The 24,361-nt window shown below is 32.9% G+C and overlaps 2 protein-coding genes across 3 annotated transcripts in view; both read left to right on the top strand.

Annotated features, from left to right (window-relative positions):
* The window catches only part of MESK2 (misexpression suppressor of KSR 2), a 292,886-nt gene that overhangs the window by 97,643 nt on the left and 170,882 nt on the right, over positions 1 to 24,361 (top strand). The window lies entirely within an intron of this gene.
* Positions 7,718 to 18,074, top strand: LOC149409365 (uncharacterized). Its single transcript, XM_089649961.1, has 3 exons — positions 7,718 to 8,398; positions 8,494 to 8,600; positions 11,271 to 18,074. Exons 1-3 carry the CDS (start codon positions 8,334 to 8,336, stop codon positions 11,411 to 11,413), a joined length of 315 nt encoding a protein of 104 aa, XP_089506087.1. The 5' UTR covers positions 7,718 to 8,333; the 3' UTR covers positions 11,414 to 18,074.

Below are 24,361 nucleotides of genomic sequence, written 5' to 3'. Positions count from 1 at the left end.
GATAGAGTTAGCAATGAAACGCTTCTGTGGTCGCCATAGATTTAAATATTAATCGTGGCCCAATGGTTGTGGTGCCAAGTGGTGTGCATTCACAAAATAGATCATTGACCGATGCTTGTCAGTGCGCTTACGTCTCAATCGGGGAGGGGGTCAGATAAGAAATTCACTTGCGCGATCAAAGTATCAGTCATAACTCCGCAAAGGAAAGGGTTGCATGAGTTATTCGTGCGTCGTCGTGTAGATCTTGAGGTGTTCTAAATATAAAGTTGAACTGAAAACATGTATTATTCCCAGTATAGAACGAAAGACGTTTTCACCCCATTTAAAAATATTTCTTTTGTTTAGTTTCAATTTAATATATTTTTTTTAATTCTAATAAATTATAAAATTAATAGATATTTCATAAGGTATATCCCAACTATTCTCGTGCTGATGCAGACTAGTTTTTGAATTCGATAGTTACGTAAGGAGGTTTATTTTAAACTTCCGTGACTTTGTTTACTAAAATGTTGGTGTTTTAATTGTTTTTTTTTTTTATTTCTATCAATTTGTGATAAGGTGATATTTTATAAAACCAGCGCTAGGAGGTCCGTGTAGATAGATTTTTTTTATTTTAATTGGTTTGCGGTTGAAAATGTTGGATTCTTTTCATTGGAAATTATTTTCAATCGTACCCAGGACACGTACATTAATAATAAAATGTTTCACATAAAGCATTTGGATTTTCCCGCGACATTAATTTAAAACATACGATTTTTTCTTAGTTTCTCTGAAGTGTGTCTTATTTTATGTAAACATATATTATTCTTATGACACGTATCCGGCTGAGACGGTTTAAATGCTCAAGTCCAGGTCCGGCAGTAACATGAAGTTTTCATATTGGATATCTAGAAAATGGCGATTTGTATGCGCGGTGTGCCAACACTTATCTGCGATTGGAAATAAGTAGACGATCCAGTAGGATCCGATGAATACTTCAGTTGCCGAGGGTTCCAAGAATGAAGGCTGGTTCAAAATGCCGACTATAACGTTATCTACTATCCGCGTTATTTATAAATTCATGGGAAATATATATCATTATCATTTATTACTCGGAAATTTATCAAACAGCTGTGTTAGCCCTAGAAATCTGACTTAACCTTACTTTGCCGGTGCTGTCGACTGAGTTGACATGTCTCTAATTATTTCCCAATCCTGACGCCAATTATTTCTCGTTCCATATTTTCCACTAAGAAAATAAGCAAAAAGGGTGTTTAAACTCGCGCAAATCCGGGTAGTGAACCGAGATAGGCTATACAAATTAGAGAATCATAGACATTGCATACTACATACTTTTTAGCTAGGTAGGTACCTGTACAATCGGTTATCCATTGGTCCACAAATCAGGTTTTCTTCTGAATCTGACACATTTTTATAAAAGTTTCGTACTCCAAATAGTGTTCCGAACAACATTGCATAAAGTTTGATTCTCAGGAATTATTTCAATAAAAGCATTTTAAATTTCCACTGTACTAATAGTTTTACACTAGATTGGAAATTTTTTTTCTAATATGACTTTGAAATATATCTCCTAAACTTACAATAAAGCCGAAGAAAATTTCACCTCGAATTAATTCCCCCACATAAGAAAACAAATAGCGCGCTTTTTTCGAAGAAGGAAACATCTTTTTCATTTATTGTCAAACAACTAATTACTCTCTTAAACGTTATGATTATTGTTTGGTTCGCGTTAATAGATTATAGGTAAAGATAACAATTACTGTTAGTTAACAAAAATACGGACATGTACCCACCATAGTGGTCGAAAAATTCTCAATGACAAATAAGTATATGATGCGATAAAAGCGAAATCTGCATTTTATTTGCGATAAAAGCGAAATTTGTAAATTAAATACTTTTGCACCTTTTTACGTTATGTGCTTTCAAATGTTGATCAGACGCGCTAACAATTAAGACAACTCTGTTTAAAACAGACAGAGACGGCACGAGTTGTTGCGTAGATGAGGAGCGAGAATGAATTGCGCCTTAAAATTCGAGTTCCGGTTTGCTACTTAGCTAAGAAGTAGTGTAGATTGCAGGATCGTGTTTTGGCAGGCGCGAGCAATTGCGCCGTAAAATTCGGGTTCCGGTTTGCTGCTTAGCTAAGAAGTAGTGTAGATTGCAGGATCGTGTTTTGGTAGGCGCGAACAATTGCGCCTTAAAATTCGATTTATGGTTTGCTACTTAGCTAAGAAGTAGTGTAGATTGCAGGATCGTGTTTTGGTAGGCGCGAGCAATTGTGCCTTAAAATTCGAGTTTGCTGCTTAGCTAAGAAGTAGTGTAGATTGCAGGATCGTGTTTTGGCAGGCGCGAGCAATTGCGCCTTCAAATTCGAGTTCTGGTTAGCTGCTTAGCTAAGAAGTAGTGTATGTTGGCGTCCGTCCATCTCTTGTCTTTCAATCAGTCACTCGCTCATGCGCGTATGGTATAGTTGTGTTACTAACATCAATATGGGCCGCCCGAAGGTAGAATTATCTGAACGAGTAAAAAAGTTCAAAGAGGATGGCTTGTATTTAAGCGATACTAACATAGTAACGTGCAAATACTGCAACGTGCGTTTGGAAGGAGAGAAGTTAGATACATTGAAGAAGCATACGACTTCTGTTACTAATTTAAGAAAGAAATCTGATCTTGATCTTCAACCAGGGTCGTCTGGAATAAAGAGGCAATCCACAATTTCTTATTCTTATTTTTTCATTTCAATTCTGTTTAAAATAATTATTTAATTTATCTTTATTTTCATCGCCTTCTTATTTTCAGTTAAACCTATTTAACCTATACCTATTTTACAACTGAATGAATCATGTATTACATTTATATAATTATACACAAATTTCGACTACCATAATACGGACATGTGTCTAGTGTGGTAGTCTAAAAGCATGTAAAAAACCTGTATCCAAATATATTTTTATGAATAAAAAAAATAAAATAAAAAAAAACAAAAAAAAAAAACAAAACAAAAAAAACCAAAATAGTTGGTGCTTTTGAAGTGCAAAATCGTGCCAAAACGGAAAAAGAGTAATTTGTGCTTGGCACTGTAAAAATGTGTTTGAAAGCAAACATTCCGTTGAATAAACTAGATCATCCAGCTGTTCGCAGTTACATGGAAAAAATGTGCCTGGCTCGGGTAACCTGCCTTCTGGAGATAATTTGAGACGTAAGTACGTACCATAGTGCGGTGTTTCGGAGAAAGATGAAGTGAAACATAAACTAAAGGATCAGCCTGTAGTTGTGGTGGCCGACGAAACTTCTGACAAACAAGGCAGATGTGTCTTTGCAGTTTTACTTAAAACTGTCTCGTCAGAACCACAGCAGTCTTGTTTCTTAGCAAGTGTACATTTTTTAGACACTGCCAATGCTTCCACTTATTATTTTAATTTAAGGAACTGAACTCTATTGTGGCCAAGACAAGTCAGCCTTTTTGCATTCTAGAAAAATGAAAAGTTCATATTTAAACTTTCTACGACAGCATGCTCCACAATTAACTCCAAAACTTTACCCTACGCCTGTTGTAACCAGGTAGAATTCTTGGTTTAAATCTGTGATTTATTTGAATGAGTATATGCAGCAAATTATCGATTTTCTTAATGAATACGAAGACGACAATTCTAGCACTATTTACCTCAAAGAATGTTTTGAAAATGTTATTCTAACCAGTAAAATTCAAGTTCAACTTACATTCGTATCAGAATTCTGTCCGAAAATTATGAAACTAATTGACAATTTAAAAGGTTCAAACTATTCGTTTGCACACATTTTGTGGAGTAAATTAGAAGATTTGAAGTCCTCTCAATGTGAAGGCTCTTTTGGCGAAAAAACAATGAATATTTTATCAACAGAAAATTCTATCGATCACAGCATGATGTTTTGAAGACAGCAGCTCAAAAAAGCTTGGATAAATTGTTGGTACACATGGGGCCGAATCCAACAAATGAGTTCTACAAGCACATTGGCAGATTATTATCGGAAGCAGCAAATGTGCTCTCTTCTTCTGTCAATTCAAATTCCATAGTGGAAAGCTTCGCAAAAATTCCGTTTTTTCAAAAGTGTACCACAAGAAGAACTAATTGACGGGTACTCTCATTTTCACAGACAATTACTTCGATTGGTCGGCCAAGAAGTTCCTGTGGATGTAATGCAAGTTTTAGTTACATCAAAATCTTGCTTCCCTGCATTTGCAAAAGCAGCTATTCAATGTTTCAATTTCCCTGTCAATAGTGTTGATGCCGAGAGGTACTTTAGTATCTACAACATTGATCGCAGGCAAACAATGAAAGATGAAAATGTAGAAATTACAACAATGCTAGCCTTTAATTGAGTTTTTAACACTATATTTTTTTGCGAAATAAATGCGAAATTTTCTATTTTGAGTTTTTTTAAGTGCGAAATCACGATTTTTTATTTGCGAAATTTACGTACCCCTACTAATAAGCCATGCACTGAATAAAGAAAAATTAAAAAATAAATCTTTTTTGGTTCCATTATAACTCAACACAATGACAATTAAACAAACGTTTAAAAAGTTTAAAAAAATCTAAATCAATGAAAAAACTAACCTATCTCCATTTAACGTAGTTTTTGTTACATCGCTTTTAATGTCGTATAAGTTAGCTGAGTTTTCTACCTATTTCGAATAATTTATTTTTTTTATTATTGGATGGTTATTTTGAAGACTTATCGAGAAACATCCTCAATTATTCTTTTAATTTTTATCGTAAAATTATAATAAAACCAAAAATATATTATACTAAAATAAATAAAAATATAATAATACACAGTGAAAATCAAACATATCGCTATCAAAAATTATCTTTATAAAATTACCAATTCCTCATTCCGACATCTATTGGCCGTTTCAGGTATTTTGTGTCCAGTGAATTTTTCGATAAACTGTTCACTGAAAAGATTTTATTATAATCCGTGAGATGTCAGCAGTGAACCATTATTTCGGAACAAAATAAGTGAAACAAATTAATGGTACCGGCTACTTGCTATCCGTAGTGTCTACATTAATATTTTAATTATATTGATAATAGGAATAAAGGGAATATAATAATCTATTTTTAAAACATTTATTTTAAATATCTGATACATATTTCTAAAAAGTATGTACTCATGTAAAATCTAATAAAATAGTACGCGCGTGCGTATTGATTTTTTTTAAGTTGATCTCTGATTACATTTAAAATTAAAATAGGATTTTTTACGATATCAGCTTTATCCGTTTAAATGCAGTACACTTAGGCCGGGTTGTTACACAGAATTTGACAAATCATCAAATTTCAATGTTAATTTTCAAGTTTTGTAAAGGTTCTATTCAAGTTCTGTTATTATATCATTACTGGTCAGTTGTTTCAAATAACTGAAATAATAAAAGAACTTGAATAGAACCTATACAGAACTTGGTAATTATCATTGAAAGTTGATAAATTGTCCAGATTCTGTGAACCCATACTTAATTATTTAAAAAAATTCCATTCTCTAAGAAAAATCATAGATATGGTTTGTTTACTTTGACCAGTTCTAACGTGACCCCAATATTCATCCTAATATTAATCTTTTTTTGGTCCATGTATTTTGCGGCCTGTCCGCGTTGGCCCAATGCCAATGCGCTTGCCCAACGTGTACAGGACGACTTAGCCTTTGCATGCGTTGTACGCCAACATTGACGGTCAACCCAATTATTGTCGGTTTTCGTGTACACATCAAAGGATCTTGGCGCCAATTCGCTAACATCCTTCACATATTGGCCCAGTCTTCAGTTCGCAATACGCGTTCAGCGAAGACAGTCTTGTTGATTACTGCGTGAGTGATTATTTACGAATTTCAATTATTAATAATTGAACGTGCTTTAGAAATAAATTATCGCGGCTGCAATAATTTCCACATCAATCTAGATTTGTCGGCCTCCTTGGTCGATAGGTAAGGCTCTCGATTAGCAATCCAAAGGTCGCAGGTTCAAATCCCGGCGTGCGCAAGTAATTTTTTTTTAATGAATTTGTGTCATTTCACAATTTATTGATTTAAAAATAATATATCATTTACTTGCGGCACGTTCCAGAGTGGAAGAGACTATCAGTATCGCCCAGGTGAAGGACCATTATGCAGAAAAGTTCCCTAAAATGGTTTTAACCATTTGTATTTTGAATAGCCAAGTAATTCCCCACCTGCCTCCTCCCCATCTCATTTCCCTCTCTACTACCTTCATCCCCACAACATACACCAATTGGGGATGCAGTAGTTTCACCGGTTCCAGACGGTTGGGAGCAGTTGGAAATCTTGTGCGGTATTCTATTAAAAAGTAAGATCAAAAGGCCAACGCAGAATAGGGTGTTTGCATTGACTTTTTTCGAAAAAAATTAATAACCGGAAAACGTTGGCGACGACGCTCACACATGCTCACACATTGGCGAGTTGGTTCTGCATTACACATTACACCTTACACCGCATTACAGATCGACAGATGAGAAATAAATCCTTGTCCTTGTAGTAGTGATGAACACGATCGAAATATTTTAATCCAAAAGATAGTAATAAGAAGAAGAAGAATTGAATTAATCGCTCGGAGTTCACGTGGAGCAATAGCTACGAACAGAGGCTTTTTGGTTGGGACTAAATATGGTACATCGGTATGGCAACGTTTTGGTAAGTAAGTACAACAACTTTTTAATATTGGCAATGAAATGTTTATTTTTTTACTTTTCATGATGTGGCAATGGGGCTCAATTTGTTGTCACAAATGTCAATGCTGATTCTTTTATGAAGTTATTCTTCAATAGAAGAAATAATGAAAATATTTCATCCTCACCGACATAAACACACGGAACTAAACATTAAACCAAGCCTTAAAATAATATTTATTTTACAGGCCGATTGGGTATTTCACAACATAAAAATTATGAATTATTTTCTATAGAATGCAATTTTTTACACACACTTAATGTACGGGCGTCTTAAATCCTAACCTAAAATATGAATTAATTGTTCACATAGCTTCTTCGGTTGGAGGACAATGTCGTAATTTAACAGCTAATATCTAATACTTAACATTATGAACATTTGCCAATTAGCAAAGATTGCGTTATCCAAATGCATATCGAATCATATTAGGTAGTACGTAACACAATGTACCTACGGAAAAAATATCTCGTTTAATCGAGACCGACCTGACGAGAATAATACAGGAATGTACCTACGGGAATAATATATTGTCTCAATCCGAGATATGTTCGACTATCTCGGATTTGGGAATCGATTTCGTTTTCGAATGAATTTTGACCAATGTGATTCCTTGTTCGATGACTTTGTCGACGATTGTCTCGGATTGTGATTTTGAATATTTTATGAAAAAATCGATTTGTTTATAAATCGATATATTTCGAATGTCATAATGATCGAGTATGACACCTTGATCAAAAATAAATGTAGGCTGATTAGTACATACCTATGTGTTGTATGGTGAGTGGTATATATGGTAGCGATGATTTACTCGATCTTTTTAATCCCCCTGATAAAAAACGCTGACGTTGTCCGCAGCTACTACTCCCGCTGAACTCCGAGCGATTCAATCGATTTAAATATTTCGTTCCTGCCCATCACTATTATATGGTTGCGGGCAGTTGCGGGTGGTTTGTTTATGGTTGTGTGTTTACATACACTTAAATGTCACTCTGACAGATCTGCTTTTGAGACGTAGAAAAAGGTTCGCTGGGTGAGTGGTATACTTTCTATGATCGGTGGTATGGAAACAGCACTGTGCACGCAGCTTCCGTATTATCCGTACATTTCAAAATTGTAAAATTTCCGCCATCGTCCTGCCTGCAAGCTGCAACAGGGTCCAAGTCCGTGCCACTCCGACTACCGATCGTCCCGAGTAACTAAATAATCTTTTTCCTCGCTGCCTCGTCAGCCGTGAGTATGACATACCGCCCGCGTATATCCGTGGGTACCGATGACGAAGATGTGGAGGTATTTTTCCGAGGGTGCTACCCTTGTCGCAAACTTTGCACACTGTAAAATTGTCCAATTGCTTTCTTCTGGCAATCCCCCAGGAATTCTCCACTCTGCTAAATCTTGAACAGATATACCTTGATCACAACAAGATCAAAATCTTGCCACCAAACTTTCACTATTTGACAAAGGTGAAAATCTTGCATCTCCATTATAACCGTATTTCCATTGCTCCTCTACCCATGGAGGGTCTGTTAGATCTGGACATGTTCAGCAACAGATTGTTCTGCGTTCCGGCCATAGGCTTGACAACACCACTCTTTGACATGGCCTAGAACTACATGCTCTACACTATTCACAACCCCGCCATGTCGGTGAAGGCCCAAGCCCTTCGAGACAAATACGGGTACGTCGATAGATATGACAGCAGGTTTGTGAAATTTAATGTTTATGAATCACACACAGCTACGACGCAAGTCTATTAATATTTTTAATTTGCAGCAAGCCCAACGCCCCAACAAGGCTGGGCATATATCACAATGAGTTTAAGGAGAGTGACACAGAGAGTGAGGATGAATTCACAGAGGAACCTGCTCAGGAGATTGTTGGTAAGTATGTACTTAATAACTGGGACCAATATTCACTATCTCAAAATATGATTAAATTAAAAAGTAGCATTATAATATAAAATATTGAATTCATATAATAGTAATAAAGAACCAAGCTAATACAGAGAGCAGTAACCAAATATCAAGAACTGTCAAGAAAGACTTACATTTTTACTATTATAATTTTTATAAGTTGATAGATGCCACTTGCTTTACAGAACTGAAATAATAACAGAACTTGAAAATAACAAAATTCGACTGTTCAAATTCTGTGAAACAACATGTCCTAAATACTCGTGGTGTGAATATATTATTTACTGTCTGAAGTATGCAGTCGATTCATCACTAAATTTTATTCTTCATTGTATTTATATTGTTACAATGGCAACGTAACTTCTGATGAACCATTCTACTTGGTACATGAAAGTCAACCAACTAAAGAAGTTCAGGGGAGTCCAACATATTGTGAAAAATTTTATAAAGAAAAAATAAGTCAGTATTTATTTATTTATTTTATTAATACAAGACTTAGAGTTATGTGTTCCGAGATGTAGATTCGATTTCTTTCCTGCGAGAATCCAAGATCTACTGTGTTAAGCTTGTTAAGATTGCTATTAGTCGATTTTACATATGATTTAATCTCGTCTAAAAAGGTGTCTCGTGCTTGGGTGTTATTGAATGTCGCTATAATGGATCTCGTGGTTTTTTCGGATGTTTTTTGTCCCAGCCTGCAGATTTTTATGATTTCGGTATTCAGAGGAGAAGAGGTGTTATTGTGGTTAGTAATTTTTGATATTTTCTTCATTAATTCCATGTTGTTTTCAGCTGTTGTCTCGGGAACGCCTCTTATATCGATGTTACAGAGAAGGCTTTGATACTCCAGTCGATCAATTTTTTCATCTTGTTTGGAGATTATGTTTTGTAAGACAGCATACTGATTTTTTTAATTCGATTGCTTAAGAGTTGATTTTAACCTTTGTTTTTTCGACAGTATCTAGACGGTTCTTCATTTCTTGTTGTTGGTCAGCAACAAATTGAATGGATTTAATGATTTCGTTGTTCTGTTGGACGATTGCTTCATATTTATTTAGAAAAAAATCGAATTTTTGCTCTACAAGATTCATTAATTCATTTTTTAATGTTTGAATTTCCAATGTGAATATTTCTGTAGTTAGGATGGTGCAGTGAGCGCCATCTGTGTTTGTGGGTTTGATACTTTCTGTGTTATTAGGCAGAGCAGTTTCATGTTTCTGTGGTTGGATTATCTGCTTTGGTTGTTTGGCAATAGATGGCAGGTCTTCGTTTTTTGTTGTTTTGTTTGAGAATTTTGGGTTTTTTGTGTTTTTTATGCAGGTTTTACATTTCCACTGTGAGATTCTTGCAGTGCGGCGAGGTGTTTCAGAGATATCAGCACAGGCCAGGTGGAAGATGCCTTCGCAGATGGAGCATGAAGTGCAGTCTGAGGGGTTATCGATGTTTATTCCGCAGGTAGAGCACTTAGTATTCATGGTAGATGTTTTTTGATTCAGGCTTTGAATAAGAGAGAATCCACTAAAGTTTTTAACTGAATAATGAGGAGCACTACTGAGTTATTTTTACTTTTTGATTTGTAGTGACAGCCGAAACGTTTAGATCAAGTGACAGTTGTAAAGGTGTTATGATGAGGTTTAAGCACTAAAGAATCCACTTTTTGAGATAAGAATTACGCTGGTTTGTCGCGCAATATCCAGTTTAGGCTAGTTAGGCACATTTGATTTAGTTCACTGTCTTTTTGTATACTGTTTATTTTTGATTATTTTGATGCGGGCACAGAGATGCGTCAAGACTAGACTAGAATGTAGGTAGGATTTGTCATGATCCTCTATCTTTTAATGTATTATTGATATTAGTAGAATTTTAACAATAACATAATAAAAGTAGTCACCCAAAGGTTATCTGCAGGTTCTACCATTTTTCTTTAATTTAATAAACATAACACAATATAATAATTTTGTTGGTAAATTTAGTTAAATTTAATTTCACGACCATATCTATCCATAATGCACTGGTTTCTTCTTCCATGTTTCCAATATTCCTTCCCTGGATTATCATTTGGGTAAATTTTTTAGATAGGTATCTCAAATTCAAGTAAACTTAGGCGAGTCCATATTTATCAATTACTCCGAGTCAGATTGGTTAATTTTGTATCATAAATACAAATAAAGTATTTGGTCGAGTCCATTTTTATGCATTCTTCTGACTCAGATTGGTAAATTTTGTACCTCAAATACAGTCAATGACAATGGCAGCCATGGTGAAAAATTTTAACAACAATTTAAAACTTTTAAAGCACTTCCTGGTAAGAAGCCGGGAAAAAAATGTAGGGTGCTTTGGCATTTTGTTGCCTAACATCAACACAACCATACTGTAAAAAATTTAAAATCAGAATTTGAATTTGCTTGATAGATTTTTCGTGAATGTTGTAAAATGGATTCCAAATAGGTATCATTTCTCCTTTCTCAATAATTTTCATACTGACTGACCCATCAATGCTGTCCCTGTTTCTTCTTCATAGACTGAACTTAGATCTTAATTCATTGGATTTCAATATCATGTCCTTCTTACATTTTCTTGACTTATTTTTCGAATATATTTTTTATAATAATGTATTTAAAAACAATTTATTTACAGTCCCGATTGTCCACAACTTTATTACCAATGGCTATGGTCATACTGACACTGACAGTATCAGTAGCAGTGATGAAGATTCTGCTGAGTACGAAAATGCCATTGCTTACAACAATCCACCAAAGAAAACAGAAAAGAAAACATAACCGAAATAAATAGCCAAGCTGCAATCAATAACTAGGATGAGGATGGTGAGTTTGAGGACAATGGTAACAAGGTTAACGGGTTGGGGCTCCATGGCAGGGGTCCCCGTGGTGTGACTGCGGCCATGCGAATGGTTGTGTAGAGAGGCCCCCACCGTACAACGATGAAGAGTAAAAGATGAATATATTAGATGTAGGATGATATTTGGTCATGGGTGGATATCGATATTTAAAATTTTTATGATAGGAGGAATGTATAAGAAATAAGGTGGTACTTTATTGAGTGGAGAAGAAACCTGAATATTGAAAGCCTGCTTGGAAAAAAGCTGTGAAGTCAGAACATTTTATTTATTCTATATTTTAACTCTAATGCTACTCTCTGTCTACTCATTATATAGCATTTGATAATGATCAGCGCCATTTTTTCAGTTCAGCTTCAATGCTGGTATGCCGGCGTTTATCAACAAGATTTAGTTCAGTTTCATATAATAATAGTAATGATGTAATTATGTGCTTTCATATATTTTTATATTTTGAATCTTTGACATATGAACGGGCCCGATTCTCAACCCCTAAGCTTTCGATGAAATTATGATTTCCATTGAGGTGGAACTCGTGTCCCCTGATTCCTTGACATCCAACTAATACCGAGCTTTGCGACCAACACATTTCTTTCACCGCCCTGGCCGCTACGACAATGCTTGACATCTTGTAGTGGGCAACTTCGAGGACCCTTTTCAAAAGTTAAATGGCAACTCTTCTCAAATTTAAGTAATTTAAGAATTTAACAATTTTAAGAAATCAGTTTGAAGTAGGTACATTAATTTTGAATTAATATTTATAAAATGACCAAGTTTTAAGAAACTAACAGCTTTTTCAGGTAAGATTTTCAATAACACTAATAAGGATGGGTCGTTTCAGAGAATTTGAACAATTCACCAAATTTCAAAGTTAATTTCCAAGTTCTGTGAAAGTCCTATTGAAGTTCTGTTATTATATCAACATGGGCCGTTGCTTTACAAAACTGAAATAATAATAGAACTTTCACAGTCCTTGAAAATTAACTGTGAAATTTGATGAATCGTTCAAATTATCTGAAACAACCCGTCCAGAGTCAATCCATGTAGGTGATTGGTATAATTTGAATTGTGATTCGATAGAGTTCATGTTATTAAGGACGGGTTGTTTCGGAGAATTTGAACAATTCATCAAATTTCAGCGTTCATTTTCAAGTTCTGTGAGAGATTTTTTCAAGTTCTGGTTTTATTTCAGTTTTGTCAAGCAACTAGCCTATAATGATATAATAACAGAACTTGAATTGGACTTTCACAGAACCCAAAAATGAACGTTGAAATTTGATGAATTGTTCAAATTCTCCGAAACAACCCGTCCTTAATGTTTCTGATTTAGCAAGACTTAATTTTTCTTTTGCAATATCACGACTGATGGTTATACAACAATCTTCATACTATAACAACGGCTAAGCTCTGATATTAAATTTATTTTATTAACGTATATACGCACATTAGCACAATTTTTTTTATATTGGTTTGTATGATCTTTTCAACTTGTGGGTATTCATTGAAAATCCATTAACTTCAAAACATTGAATGATTATTTTATTTGAGCTTTGTGTACTTCATATTCCTGTTATTTCCTCAAGTGCAGGAGTTTTTCTTTGTTTGTTTTTCAGTTTTTCCTGTTTCATTCCATGGAGTTCTGAGCATTGTTGGTCTGGGTGTTGTGATGTTGATTGTTAAGTTTTGCGAAAGATGCGCTTGAAAGGATGATATCGTGGGGTAATTACTACAACTAGGTAACTTTGAACTCAGCTTCTACGAGTTACACATGTAACCATCCTGGTCCCATGTACGCAGGGCCGGCCCTGCTCCAAACGATGCCTGACGCGAGCAACATTTTGACGCCCTTTGTCAAAACCAGTAGACGCCTAGGTAGGTGATCACTGTAAAAAAATAATTTTTGTGTAGCACGGTTTTTATGAAAAATAATCGGCGATGTGTTAACCCTTGAGACGTTGTTGATTTGCACGGATCGAACCTTCTACAAGCTTCCATTTTTTCAAAGACAATAACAAGCACTATTTCGTTCTCTTTCTGACATAAAAGAAATAATTAATTTTTAGATGAGAGGAAGAGAGATAGCATTTTAATAATGTGCGGTCGTTCTGGGACAAATATGGTCTTAGGAGAGTATAATGCGCGCACGGCATTTGGGACTGTTTGGGTCTTAGAAGGTCCCAAGGGTTAAGTTAAGGCCCTGATCATATTGCGCCCGGATTGGACTGTCCCTGCATGTACGCTACAAACTTAAAATACTTGTTTATTGCATGCCTACATGTACTTGAGTACTCCCACATATGCCATGATGTAACACATGATATATGTAGTGTGTCACGAAAAAGTGGATTTCGAAGTAATTGGATCTAGTTGTAGTAATTACCCCACAATATTACAATCATTAAAAATAATATAAGAAGTTTCTTAAAAATTTGCGATTGTTTAGAATAAAATGCGAATGCTGCGATTCTTTTTGACCTGCTTTTACTTGATTTTTTATAACAATATTTTCTAGCGAGAAGTCACCAATCACTTTAAACAAATTATTATCCGTTGGATTTTCAAAGTGTCATTTTCCCGGAAAATGTGTATTTTAAATAGTTGTTGACTTTTAGAAGAAAACCATTACCATGTAGTTTGTTTGCCATTTTGTCAAGTCCTAAAAAATTGACATACTTTATCAGGACTGATGTTTTTACATCTATGATTGATATTCATACTGTAACAACTGTGACTGAGGTGATTTGGTGGTTAATATACACAGCAGTGTAGGCTTGTGTAAATTATGGAAGAGTGACAACTAGTAAAAGTAGTCTAGCTAAACTTATACATTAGTATATAAAAAAATATGAGGTTGCCATAATACAATTATTTACTATTTTTTTAATAAAACACTTAATTTTTTTTTTCAAATTATTTATAATGTTATACATCTGTGACTTGTTTCCGTCTGTTACAAAACGTTTAGAAGAATACTCTTTGCTTTAATTATTTGTTTTTATTCTTGTATTATTATTTTGACATTTAAAAAATATATAAGTTCCTCAATAATAATTATTATACACAATTGTTTTGACTAGTGTGCGCTTTCTTTTTTTTGCTCTTTTTTGAATTCCAGGTGACTAAGTATCGTCCAGGTTGAATTTTTTCATTAATTGATTCGCCCCAATTGAAGAAAGTAGGATTTTCATGGCGGGCTCCTTGTTAAGTACACCTCACAAGAGTTCTGTCATCAGTTCTATTGAAACCCAAGCATGAATACAGTTCTATAAATCCAAATATAGTATTAGTCTTCATTAGTGAGCCCCCTCTGGGCTATAGCTCGGCAATATTTGATAAACCTACTTGATTCTGTGCAAAGGAACGTGGTCCATCTGATTGACAATACATTGTATTGTCAATCAGACCGATTGCCATCTCTAATGTACAGATACAATGTGGGCATGCAATGTTCTATAGGTATTTTAATGAAGCCTGATCTAAGGAGATAACGGTATTGATAACCGGTGCACATGCTCAAAACTCAACGTACACGAGCGAAACACCCGTTCACTGATGATGTTGGCTTCATGAGAACGGGCCGATTCTTCGACTCGTATTTATTAAGACGGCTCATATGTGGAACGAACTACCGGCATCTGTTTTTCTTCCTTCATATCCGGGAGTCTTCAAGACCCACATTAACAAATCCCTTCCTACAGCCCCCACCTTAACCCGCCTCACAACACTGCCCAACCTGGTGGCAACATAGTTCCCCTATCTTTACACTGTACAGGCAGGGGTGCTCTTGTGAGGTGTCACATAAAAATGGAGGTCAATGGATTAATGTAAAAAGCATAACTTAAGCCTAGGCTGTAAACATATTTTTTGGAAAATTTATCTAGTTAATTTATATATATATATATATATATATTTTTTTTTTTTTTTATTAGTAAAAAAAAGATTCACGAATTACATAATATAATTACACAATATAGTACAGTTATTAATTACATAATATTAGTATTTGATGTACCCCCATAAATAAGCAGGGCTTGTGTGTATGGGGGTGTTGATATTGGTTTATATTTGATATGATTCAGTTCAACTGTTCGGAATACTTTTTAATATAGTTACCTTTTCTGAATATCACATTACTGCATTTCGCCGCTGAGCTGTCAAAACCTTTAACAGTTTAAATTTCTGTCCTACTCCTGAAAAAGAACTAAAAGAGTGCACACTCTGGGGATAGGTCAGTATCTGAATGACTTGACCTGATTACTTAAATGTATTATTTTTTTAATTTCCAAAATGGATGTATTTTATGTATTATGATATTATTTCGTTACTACCATCTTTTGCTGAAATTGATAATTCAAAAGTTATAATAATAAATTACATGTATGAGAAATTGTGCTTACATACTACGTTATTTGGGTAAATAACTCGCATTTGTGTTTTTCTTATCAGCGCAGTATCAGTTATCGGACCTCAAAGCAATTTAACTATGAGATTATGGCCGCTCTATTAGAGGTATTGTGTTGAACTTAAATCGTTTAAAATAATTAATTAAAAAAAAATAGAAAAAGAAAGTTTTTTAAAGTATTCCAAAGGAATGACTTGTTTTGAAAGCAGATGAAATACTCTTTCAGAAACGGACAAATGCAATTGAAAATATTAAAATTCTGATTTCAAAGGTATGGAAATTTTTTTTACAATTGTTTTGTCGCTTACGTTTTGTTTTTTCTTGTTAACGGCACTTTGAAATGGCACTTTGTGTGAAACTGAAAAACGTATTTAATTTTGCAGATGTATTATAATGGTATTTTTACTTCACTTTGTTTCATTTCATGTAAAAACAATTAATAAAATATTCACAAACCTTTCGCAAACAAGTAAAGTTTTACAGTTAATGACCTTTTGGAAAATATTATAATTATTTGAAAGTTTATGTTAATTTTTAAGATGCAAATACAAAGCGTTATGTTATTTTGGTTCCATGATAACTCAACACAGTGACAATTCAACACACTTTTAAAAAGTGATATAAAATCATTAGAAACGATGAAAAAAAAAAAAATTTAAACCTAACTTAACCTAACCTACTAAACCCAGTTAATAAAGTTTTTGTTTCATCACTTTCCATGACTTTATATAACTTTTTAAAGATGAGATGAATTATCATTTTGATGAGTTATCCGGTCACCGTTATTTCTTTCCGACACTGCTCTAAATCATATATCTCACCGTAATACAAAAGAAAACTATATTATGAGTTCATCTCATTTTAGTACTGAGTTGACCCTGTTGATAAAAAAAGTGAGTTCCTTATGATGTCAGATAGCTCCTTTTGATGTCCCGGGTGTTTTAGCGAGCATTGAAAAATTAAAACATTGATAATTATTTTAACTATTAAAACTAACTATAAAATATATACATGTAATTAAATTCGAAGGTAATTTTTGATTTTAATAAAAATGGTCTGCAGTTCCTCATTTAGTTTAGTAAAATATTATTTTATCTGTATTTAGAACATAACTCATTCCTTAAGTTTTTATTTCATATTTTAGACATGGTCGATGTATTTTTAGTTTTAGCATGTCTTATTTTTTCAATAAATTTACTCCACAAAATTAATGTACAGTAGTCTCAGAAATCTGCCGAAAACTACTATATTCAGCCTTTTTTTTTTTTGCTTATTGTGTCAAGCTCTATAATTTAACGTTATTCATATGTATGTCAAATTCAGTAGTGCGCGGCGTGTCTAGACTCAACAAGCTTTGTACACCGACACGACAGGTTGGTTTATCTTACTCTCACACATTCATTTTCTGTAATATCGCCATCTAGCTTACCCTCGCTGACCATTTTATCAGTCACCAAGGTTAATTATTGTTGTTTCAGTACATTTCCTTTTTCCTCCTGTGTATTCTAGCAACTGTTGTATGTGTTGGTTTATCTTACTCTCACACATTCATTTTCTGTAATATCGCCATCTAGCTTGCCCTCGCTGACCATTTTATCAGTCACCAAGGTTAATTATTGTTGTTTCAGTACATTTCCTTTTTCCTCCTGTGTATTCTAACAACTGTTGTATGTGTTGGTTTATCTTACTCTCACACATTCATTTTCTGTAATATCGCCATCTAGCTTGCCCTCGCTGACCATTTTAACAGTCACCAAGGTTAATTATTGTTGTTTCAGGACATTTCCTTTTGTCCTCTTGTGTATTCTAGCAACTGTTTTATGTGTACACTTACACTTACATACACTTCTTTTGTTTGAATCAGTTTTAACAACAAATTGGAATTTTTACAAAAGATCCATAGATGTTTTTATAAAATACCCATTTTAATTGTTCATGTTTTGTATATGTATATGCATGTATAATCCTCTGCTTTCACTAATTGGACTCTTGTCCAATTTTTGGGGTTGCGAATTAGTGAGAGAGTACTGTTCATCTTTTATTTTGAACTATTAGTATTCAACTAATAATCAAGATTGCGTGTAATATAAATGTTTTATTTTTTTAAATAATTCTTATTTTCTTAAATAAATATAACTTTTTTACTGTGAACTAATAGTTCTTACCCAGCATGATGTTTTCAATGTTCAATGTTTTTAATTTGAAGATAATATTACCAAAGCATTATTTCCATATTTTTTGAAGTTTTTAACGTCCTGAATGTTATTTATAATTAGTATTCTAGATAATGCTTCTTACTTTGTAATCCTTTAGGTACTGATCTGAAATACGGCAAATAAATAAAAGTGAATTTTTCTATACTAAAATTGTTGTTGTTCTTATTTTTTTTTTTTTTTTTTTTTTTTTTTGGAATTATTTTTTTATTTTTAATAATAAGTTTACATGGTACATAATTCATTTTACATCTTGGGTTTTTTACTACTCTTCCATTGAAAGCATTTGCTTGTGTATGGAAGGGGAGTGTACATAAATGTTGTTGTTAGTTAGTACTTAGATAATTCATTGTACATAAATGTATATTTGCTGTAGTATTTTTTTTTGATAGTAGTGAAGGATAATATATTAATATAATAAATTTTAATAAAGAAAGAAGGTTATGGAAAACTAAGGATATTTGTGAGATTAATTAAGTGACAGTAGTTTTTTTTTTCAGAATATTTTTAAAGTGTCTCTTGACAGAGAGCAGTATTTGGGTTTTATCATTAATGCTTCTGATTTCTTCTGGTAGACGATTGAAAAAAGTTCTTCCCTGGTAAGTATAATGATGTTGTGCAAAAGACGTATTTAGTTTTGGGCATAGAAAAACATGTCTAAGTCGCGTTCTGTTTTCATTTAAAAATTGATATTTATCTTTTTCTTTTATAATTTGGATTAATGAGTTTTTAATATATAGGTCTTTAAATGTATGTACTTGAAATTCTTCAAACAGGCGTTCTGTTGGGTAGTCAAAGGATTTTTTTAATATAATTTTAATAATTGTTCTTTGTATAATTTCAATTGGAAGAAGGTTACATTTATACGCGGATCCCCAACTAATAATAGCGTATTGTAAAGTGGATTGAACTAAGGCATAGTAAATTAAATATAGATTTTTTATCGACAGAAAGTTTCTAATTCTTAAAAATATATATATTAATTTTCTAATTTTTTTTACTACTTGACATATTTGTTCCTTCCATTTCAGATTTTTATCAATAATTACTCCTAGATATTTAATTTCATTTGTTGTTTTTAGTACTGTACAGTTTGATTTGCAATAGTTTTGGCTGTGAATTTTAGTATTATTATGTATGACAATGTTAAAATTTTTAGGAGTATCATTTGTATGGATTGCAAATGGAATTACAAATGTCTTTTCATTATTAAGTGACAGTAAATTGGTGTCGAAAAAATTCTTGAGCGTGTTGATGTCTTCTGTGGCCTTTAATTCTACTTTTTCCCAAGTCTTATCACTTATTATTAATACTGTATCATCGGCGTATGACGTGATTTGACCATGTAAAGGTTGAAAAAAAATATCGTTTACATATATAGTAAATAGAATTGGTCCAAGCACTGTACCTTGGGGGATTCCAAAGCTTGTAATCTCTTGATCACTTTTAACACGATTGATTTTTACCACTTGAGGACGGTTTTTTAAGTAGTCGGTGATCCATTTAATCACGTTGCCTTTTATGCCGATATTATTCAATTTTTTTAATAGCATCTCATGGGATATGCTATCGAATGCCTTTCTAAGGTCAATAAATATACCCGCACATTTTTTACCTTTATCTAATGATTCGTGAATGTATGAAGTTACGTTAGCAATAGCATCTTGTGTGCTGAGTGATTTTATAAAGCCAAACTGGTTTTTGTGTAATATTTTATTATTATCTAGAAAATTTACCAATTGTTTTTTTACTATTTTTTCAAAGATCTTTCCTATATTAGAAATTAGACATATTGGGCGATAGTTCGTTGCTTGATGTGGATCTCCAGATTTGTAAATAGGTGAGATTATTGTGGTTTTGTAGTTCATTGGAAAAATTCCATTTGTTAAACTTAAGTTTATTAAATGAGTGATAGGTTTTATTATGTGAGGTTTCATAGTTTTTAACATGTGTGTCGTAATAGAATCAAAACCGGGAGACGAACCTCCTTTCATATTTTCTATTATTTTCGAGATTTCACATTCTGTTGTTGTTTCAAACATTGAAAGTATATTATGTTTCTGTATATTTTTATTTTTATGGTTTTCTTGGTTTGAAGGCTTATGGATATTTTTCGCAAGATTTTTCCCAACATTTGCAAAGAAGGAATTAAGTATGTTTGCACATTGTTTAGGCTGTATATTGGCATCTATAATTTTTTTATCATGTTCAATGTACTTAATGTTTTGTGTTTTTTTTGTATTTTCTATGGCGAAATTAACAGTTTTCCACATTTGTTTATGGTTATTTTCTGAAGATAATATTTTATTTTTAAAATACTCTTCCTTACTTTTTTTAATATAAGATGTTAATTTATTTTTATATTTTTTATAGAAAATATATGCTTTTTCATCTTGGGGATTTTTTAAAGTTATTTTGTAAAGTTTTTCTTTATTTCTGATAGATATAATAAGCCCTTTGGTAATCCAAGGCTTTAAACATCTTAATTTTGATTTTATGTGTGTTGTTATCTCAGTTGTCGAATTTTTAATGTGTTGTGACATAATATTTTCGAAGTTAGTCGAACAAATTTCAGTATCATCACTGTTTAAAACATTATTCCAACCCTCCTTTTTTAATTTTTCAGAGAGAATAGTCATATCTATTGTTGATTTTTTGGTTATTAAATTATGTTTTTTATGTGTAATATTATTATTATACAGAAGTAAGCATGAGTGATGATCAGTTATGTTAGTTTTCCAAACAATTGATTTTATTTTGTGAAGATCTTTAATGTTTACATTTGTCCAAATGTGGTCTAAACAAGATGGAGTATGTTCTTTTATTTCCCTAGTATTTTTATTTATGCAAGATATAAAATTTTATTCAGTCATACAATTGATGTATTCATTTTTGTTTTTATTTTCTATTTTTTCATTAATATTAACGTTAAAATCTCCTACGACGAAGCAAAGTTTATTTTTTAATTTTAATAATATGTATTTGAGGTCATTAATAAATGTAATAATATTCGAGCCATGCGTTCTATAGATAGCTATTAGATGGTATATTGATTTGCCGAGTTTGAAATGTACTTCGATGCAGTTTACTAAGTGTATTGGATGTTCTATTATGTTAACAATACTAAATTTATTGCTTGCAAATATTATTATTCCCGAATTTTTATTGATGTCTAATTTGGTAGAAATATAGTTGTACTCAGGTAAGTGATAAGACGGTGACTCATCGTTTGTAAATGTTTCGGATAACACTATAAATTCCGGTTTTTTAATTAAATTATTTATTTTTAGAATTAATTCATCTAAATTTTTTTGAGCGCTACGGATGTTTATGTGCATAATAATTATATCATTGATGTTTATGAATGCGATTTTAATGTATTTAAGCCTGATTTTAGAAAAGAGGTATTTTTTTGTGATAAGTAAGGTGAATTTGCTTTGTGAGAGCGAAATTTATTCTTTTTTTTTTATTTTCACACTTTTCTGGTGCCTTGCATTACCGGTTTAAGTCAAGGCTTTGCAGGTTCAATTCTCTGCAAGCTAAGTTCTTCAACACAAACTAGAGTGACAGCTTCACATATAGTCAGGTTTTCAGGTTAGATTGTCACAGAGAATTCACATATTGTCAGGTTATCTGTAAACCAGTAATCTTTGTATTTCCTTCAAGTATAAAATTTTATACTTAAAAAAAGGATGCTTATTTTCAGTAAGTTCTTGTGGCTGAACTCTGGATACAAATCACACAGATAGTCTACTGACTATAGATATACTGACGGTGACCATGATGTCGAAAACAATAGAGCCCGATGACATTAAGGTTTTATAATGCTATTGACATAGCCAATATTATTTATTTCATAATGGACAAAAGTTATGTAAAATGAGATGATTGATTAGATTCAAAGCATCGTCCTAACCTATTCAGCAAAATCGTAATTGTAAAAATAATTTATTTCTCTTAAATTGAAAGGTCATTTCTAGGGACTTTCAATTTACTCGACCAGGCTGTACCAGACATCATAATGTGAATCCATGGAATAAATGTGAACCCGTTTCCAGATGTTTTTGAGTCTTTACAAATTATTAAGTCGGTAATCTTTGTGTTTCTTTTTTTTAAGTATATTTTATTTAGTTATAAAATTTAACATTTTATATCTAGTGTACAAAATGTTATACATTTTATGGGTTCTAAAACTACTATAAAAATACATATTTTATTACTTAATATATGTATTAATATTTGGATTTCACAACATTGAGACATAACCCACAAAAACTGCAAGACTTTTAGCTTCCTTAACAATTACCGGGAGTTCATTGAACATTTTGAAACCTTTATAATTAATATTGTTTTGTGTTGCCGATAAATTTGTCTTAGGAAGCCTAAAATCGTTGCAGCTTCTCGTAGGATAACCATGGACCGTACTATTAATACTAACACTTTTTAACATCGAATCTGGTAAAATTTCTCCTGCTATTTCACATGACAAGTGGTAAAATTTTTGCATAAAGGGGATCTATTTTTTTACACTTATAGGCTATCATTAAAAGTGATTTAATTCAGGATATAATTTTTAAAGAATTTTCAAAGAAGTACACATATAATAATATATATGTGGTATATACACGGTGTCCGGAAACTCGTAGTACAAGCGGGAAACTGGAGAATCTACACCACATGGGGAACCCAAAAAAACATAAAGTTTTTTGATTTGAGCATTTTCAAAAAAAAAAAAAAAACCAAAAAAAAATATTTTTCGGCTATTTTAGGGTTAAAGTTTTTTCTGGTGTTTAGGGTTGAATAACAGATGTTTTAACCCTGCAGAGTAGAAATATTTTATGATTACACCGGGTTAAATGAAGGGTGATTTCAAAATAATGCTTCAAATCCGAGTTTCTTCATTTGTTTTACTTTAAAATAGTTTTAATTAGTTGGGTACTTTGATCTTCAGTAATAATTTATAAGAATTTGATTAAAAATAAAATATATATATAAAATAAAATCAACTTCAAACTCGATTTACTCGATAACGAAAGCTCAAATAAAAAAAAAATATACTACAAAATCGACTCCAAATGTGATGTAGATTCACCAGTTTCCCGCTTGTACTACGAGTTTCCGGACACCCTGTATAATAATATATACTATATAGATGATTTCGTTTTCCACCAGAGCGGGGTCAATCGATCGTTTTACACGGCCCGGGTAGCTCACGACCCACTGGCGTTGTGATTGGCTCGCAAAAACAGGCTGCACCAACCAGGTCATAAACGGCCCGAAACGTAATTACCCATCTGATGTAGGTAGGTAGTAGGTCCGGTAACTGTTAGACCACGCTATAGATGAGAAAATGTGTGCACTGGGCATCTCAAGTGACTCAAATCTCATTCTAGCAACTTAAGATGGTTAATCCGATACAAAAATAAAATGTCATTGCGGTTTCCGTTTTTCACTACCGGAGTTACTTGAACATGGATTATTATGATTAGTATGATTATTTTTGATATTGGAATAGGAATGCAGAAAATGATTTTTTAATAGATTTATTTGCTTTTCATATCCCCGTAGTACTTGTATAGATGTATAAATACATCTACATTTAATAATTACAGTAATGAGATGCTAATTTCATATTATTATTCTGCGGGTAATTTAAAAATGTCGCTAGAAGAAAGGTATTTTTCGCTCGAATAATCGCGTAGACCACAAGGTTCTCCTCGGCCGAATTTCGGCCGAACGACATATTCGTAAACAGGGAATTTTTATCTAAATTCTGACATCGATTTCATTCGTGTGGCCGATGAGATATTTTGCCGCATCTGGAGGATACCTACAATGTCATTTGTTAGGTACTTCTCCCCACACAAAAGTTGGCTGAACGATTTTTTTTTCACAACAAATTTGCAATCAACTTTTGCCGTTAGTTTTGGTAATGTGGCACGTCGGATATTTTCATCCCAAAAATGACACCGGAAGTCGTCGCTTTCCAGGACTCCTCCCGGGTCGAAATCTGGATGAATGCGTTTTTTTAACTAATCTTATTTGGGGTTAAAGCCCAGTACTAATTTGGTTCATGTTGCCTATGGGATGGGATTTTTACGGTCATCGCTTGGACTATTAGGTTACATGATGTTTTATGAAGGTTACATTTATAATTTGATTGTAGTGTTGCATTTGAGTGAGAACACCTTAATGATAATAAATTAAAACTTAAATACAATATACATACATAAAGCAAAGAAGATTCAAAAGATAT

This window comes from Hesperophylax consimilis, chromosome 31, assembly GCF_061612785.1.
Source record: "Hesperophylax consimilis isolate HC1 chromosome 31, BYU_Hcon_1.0, whole genome shotgun sequence".
NCBI classification, from domain to species: domain Eukaryota; kingdom Metazoa; phylum Arthropoda; class Insecta; order Trichoptera; family Limnephilidae; genus Hesperophylax; species Hesperophylax consimilis.
The sequence above is the reverse complement of the archived record's forward strand: the minus strand, read 5'-3'. Positions and strand labels throughout refer to the sequence as shown.

Excerpts from the sequence above, each read along its gene's own strand:
- LOC149409365 (XM_089649961.1), top strand. The coding sequence starts at position 8,334 with ATGCTCTACACTATTCACAACCCCGCCATGTCGGTGAAGGCCCAAGCC. Across the intron at positions 8,399-8,493 it reads GCCCTTCGAGACAAATACGG|CAAGCCCAACGCCCCAACAA; the intron begins GTACGTCGATAG and ends TTTAATTTGCAG. Across the intron at positions 8,601-11,270 it reads ACCTGCTCAGGAGATTGTTG|TCCCGATTGTCCACAACTTT; the intron begins GTAAGTATGTAC and ends ATTTATTTACAG.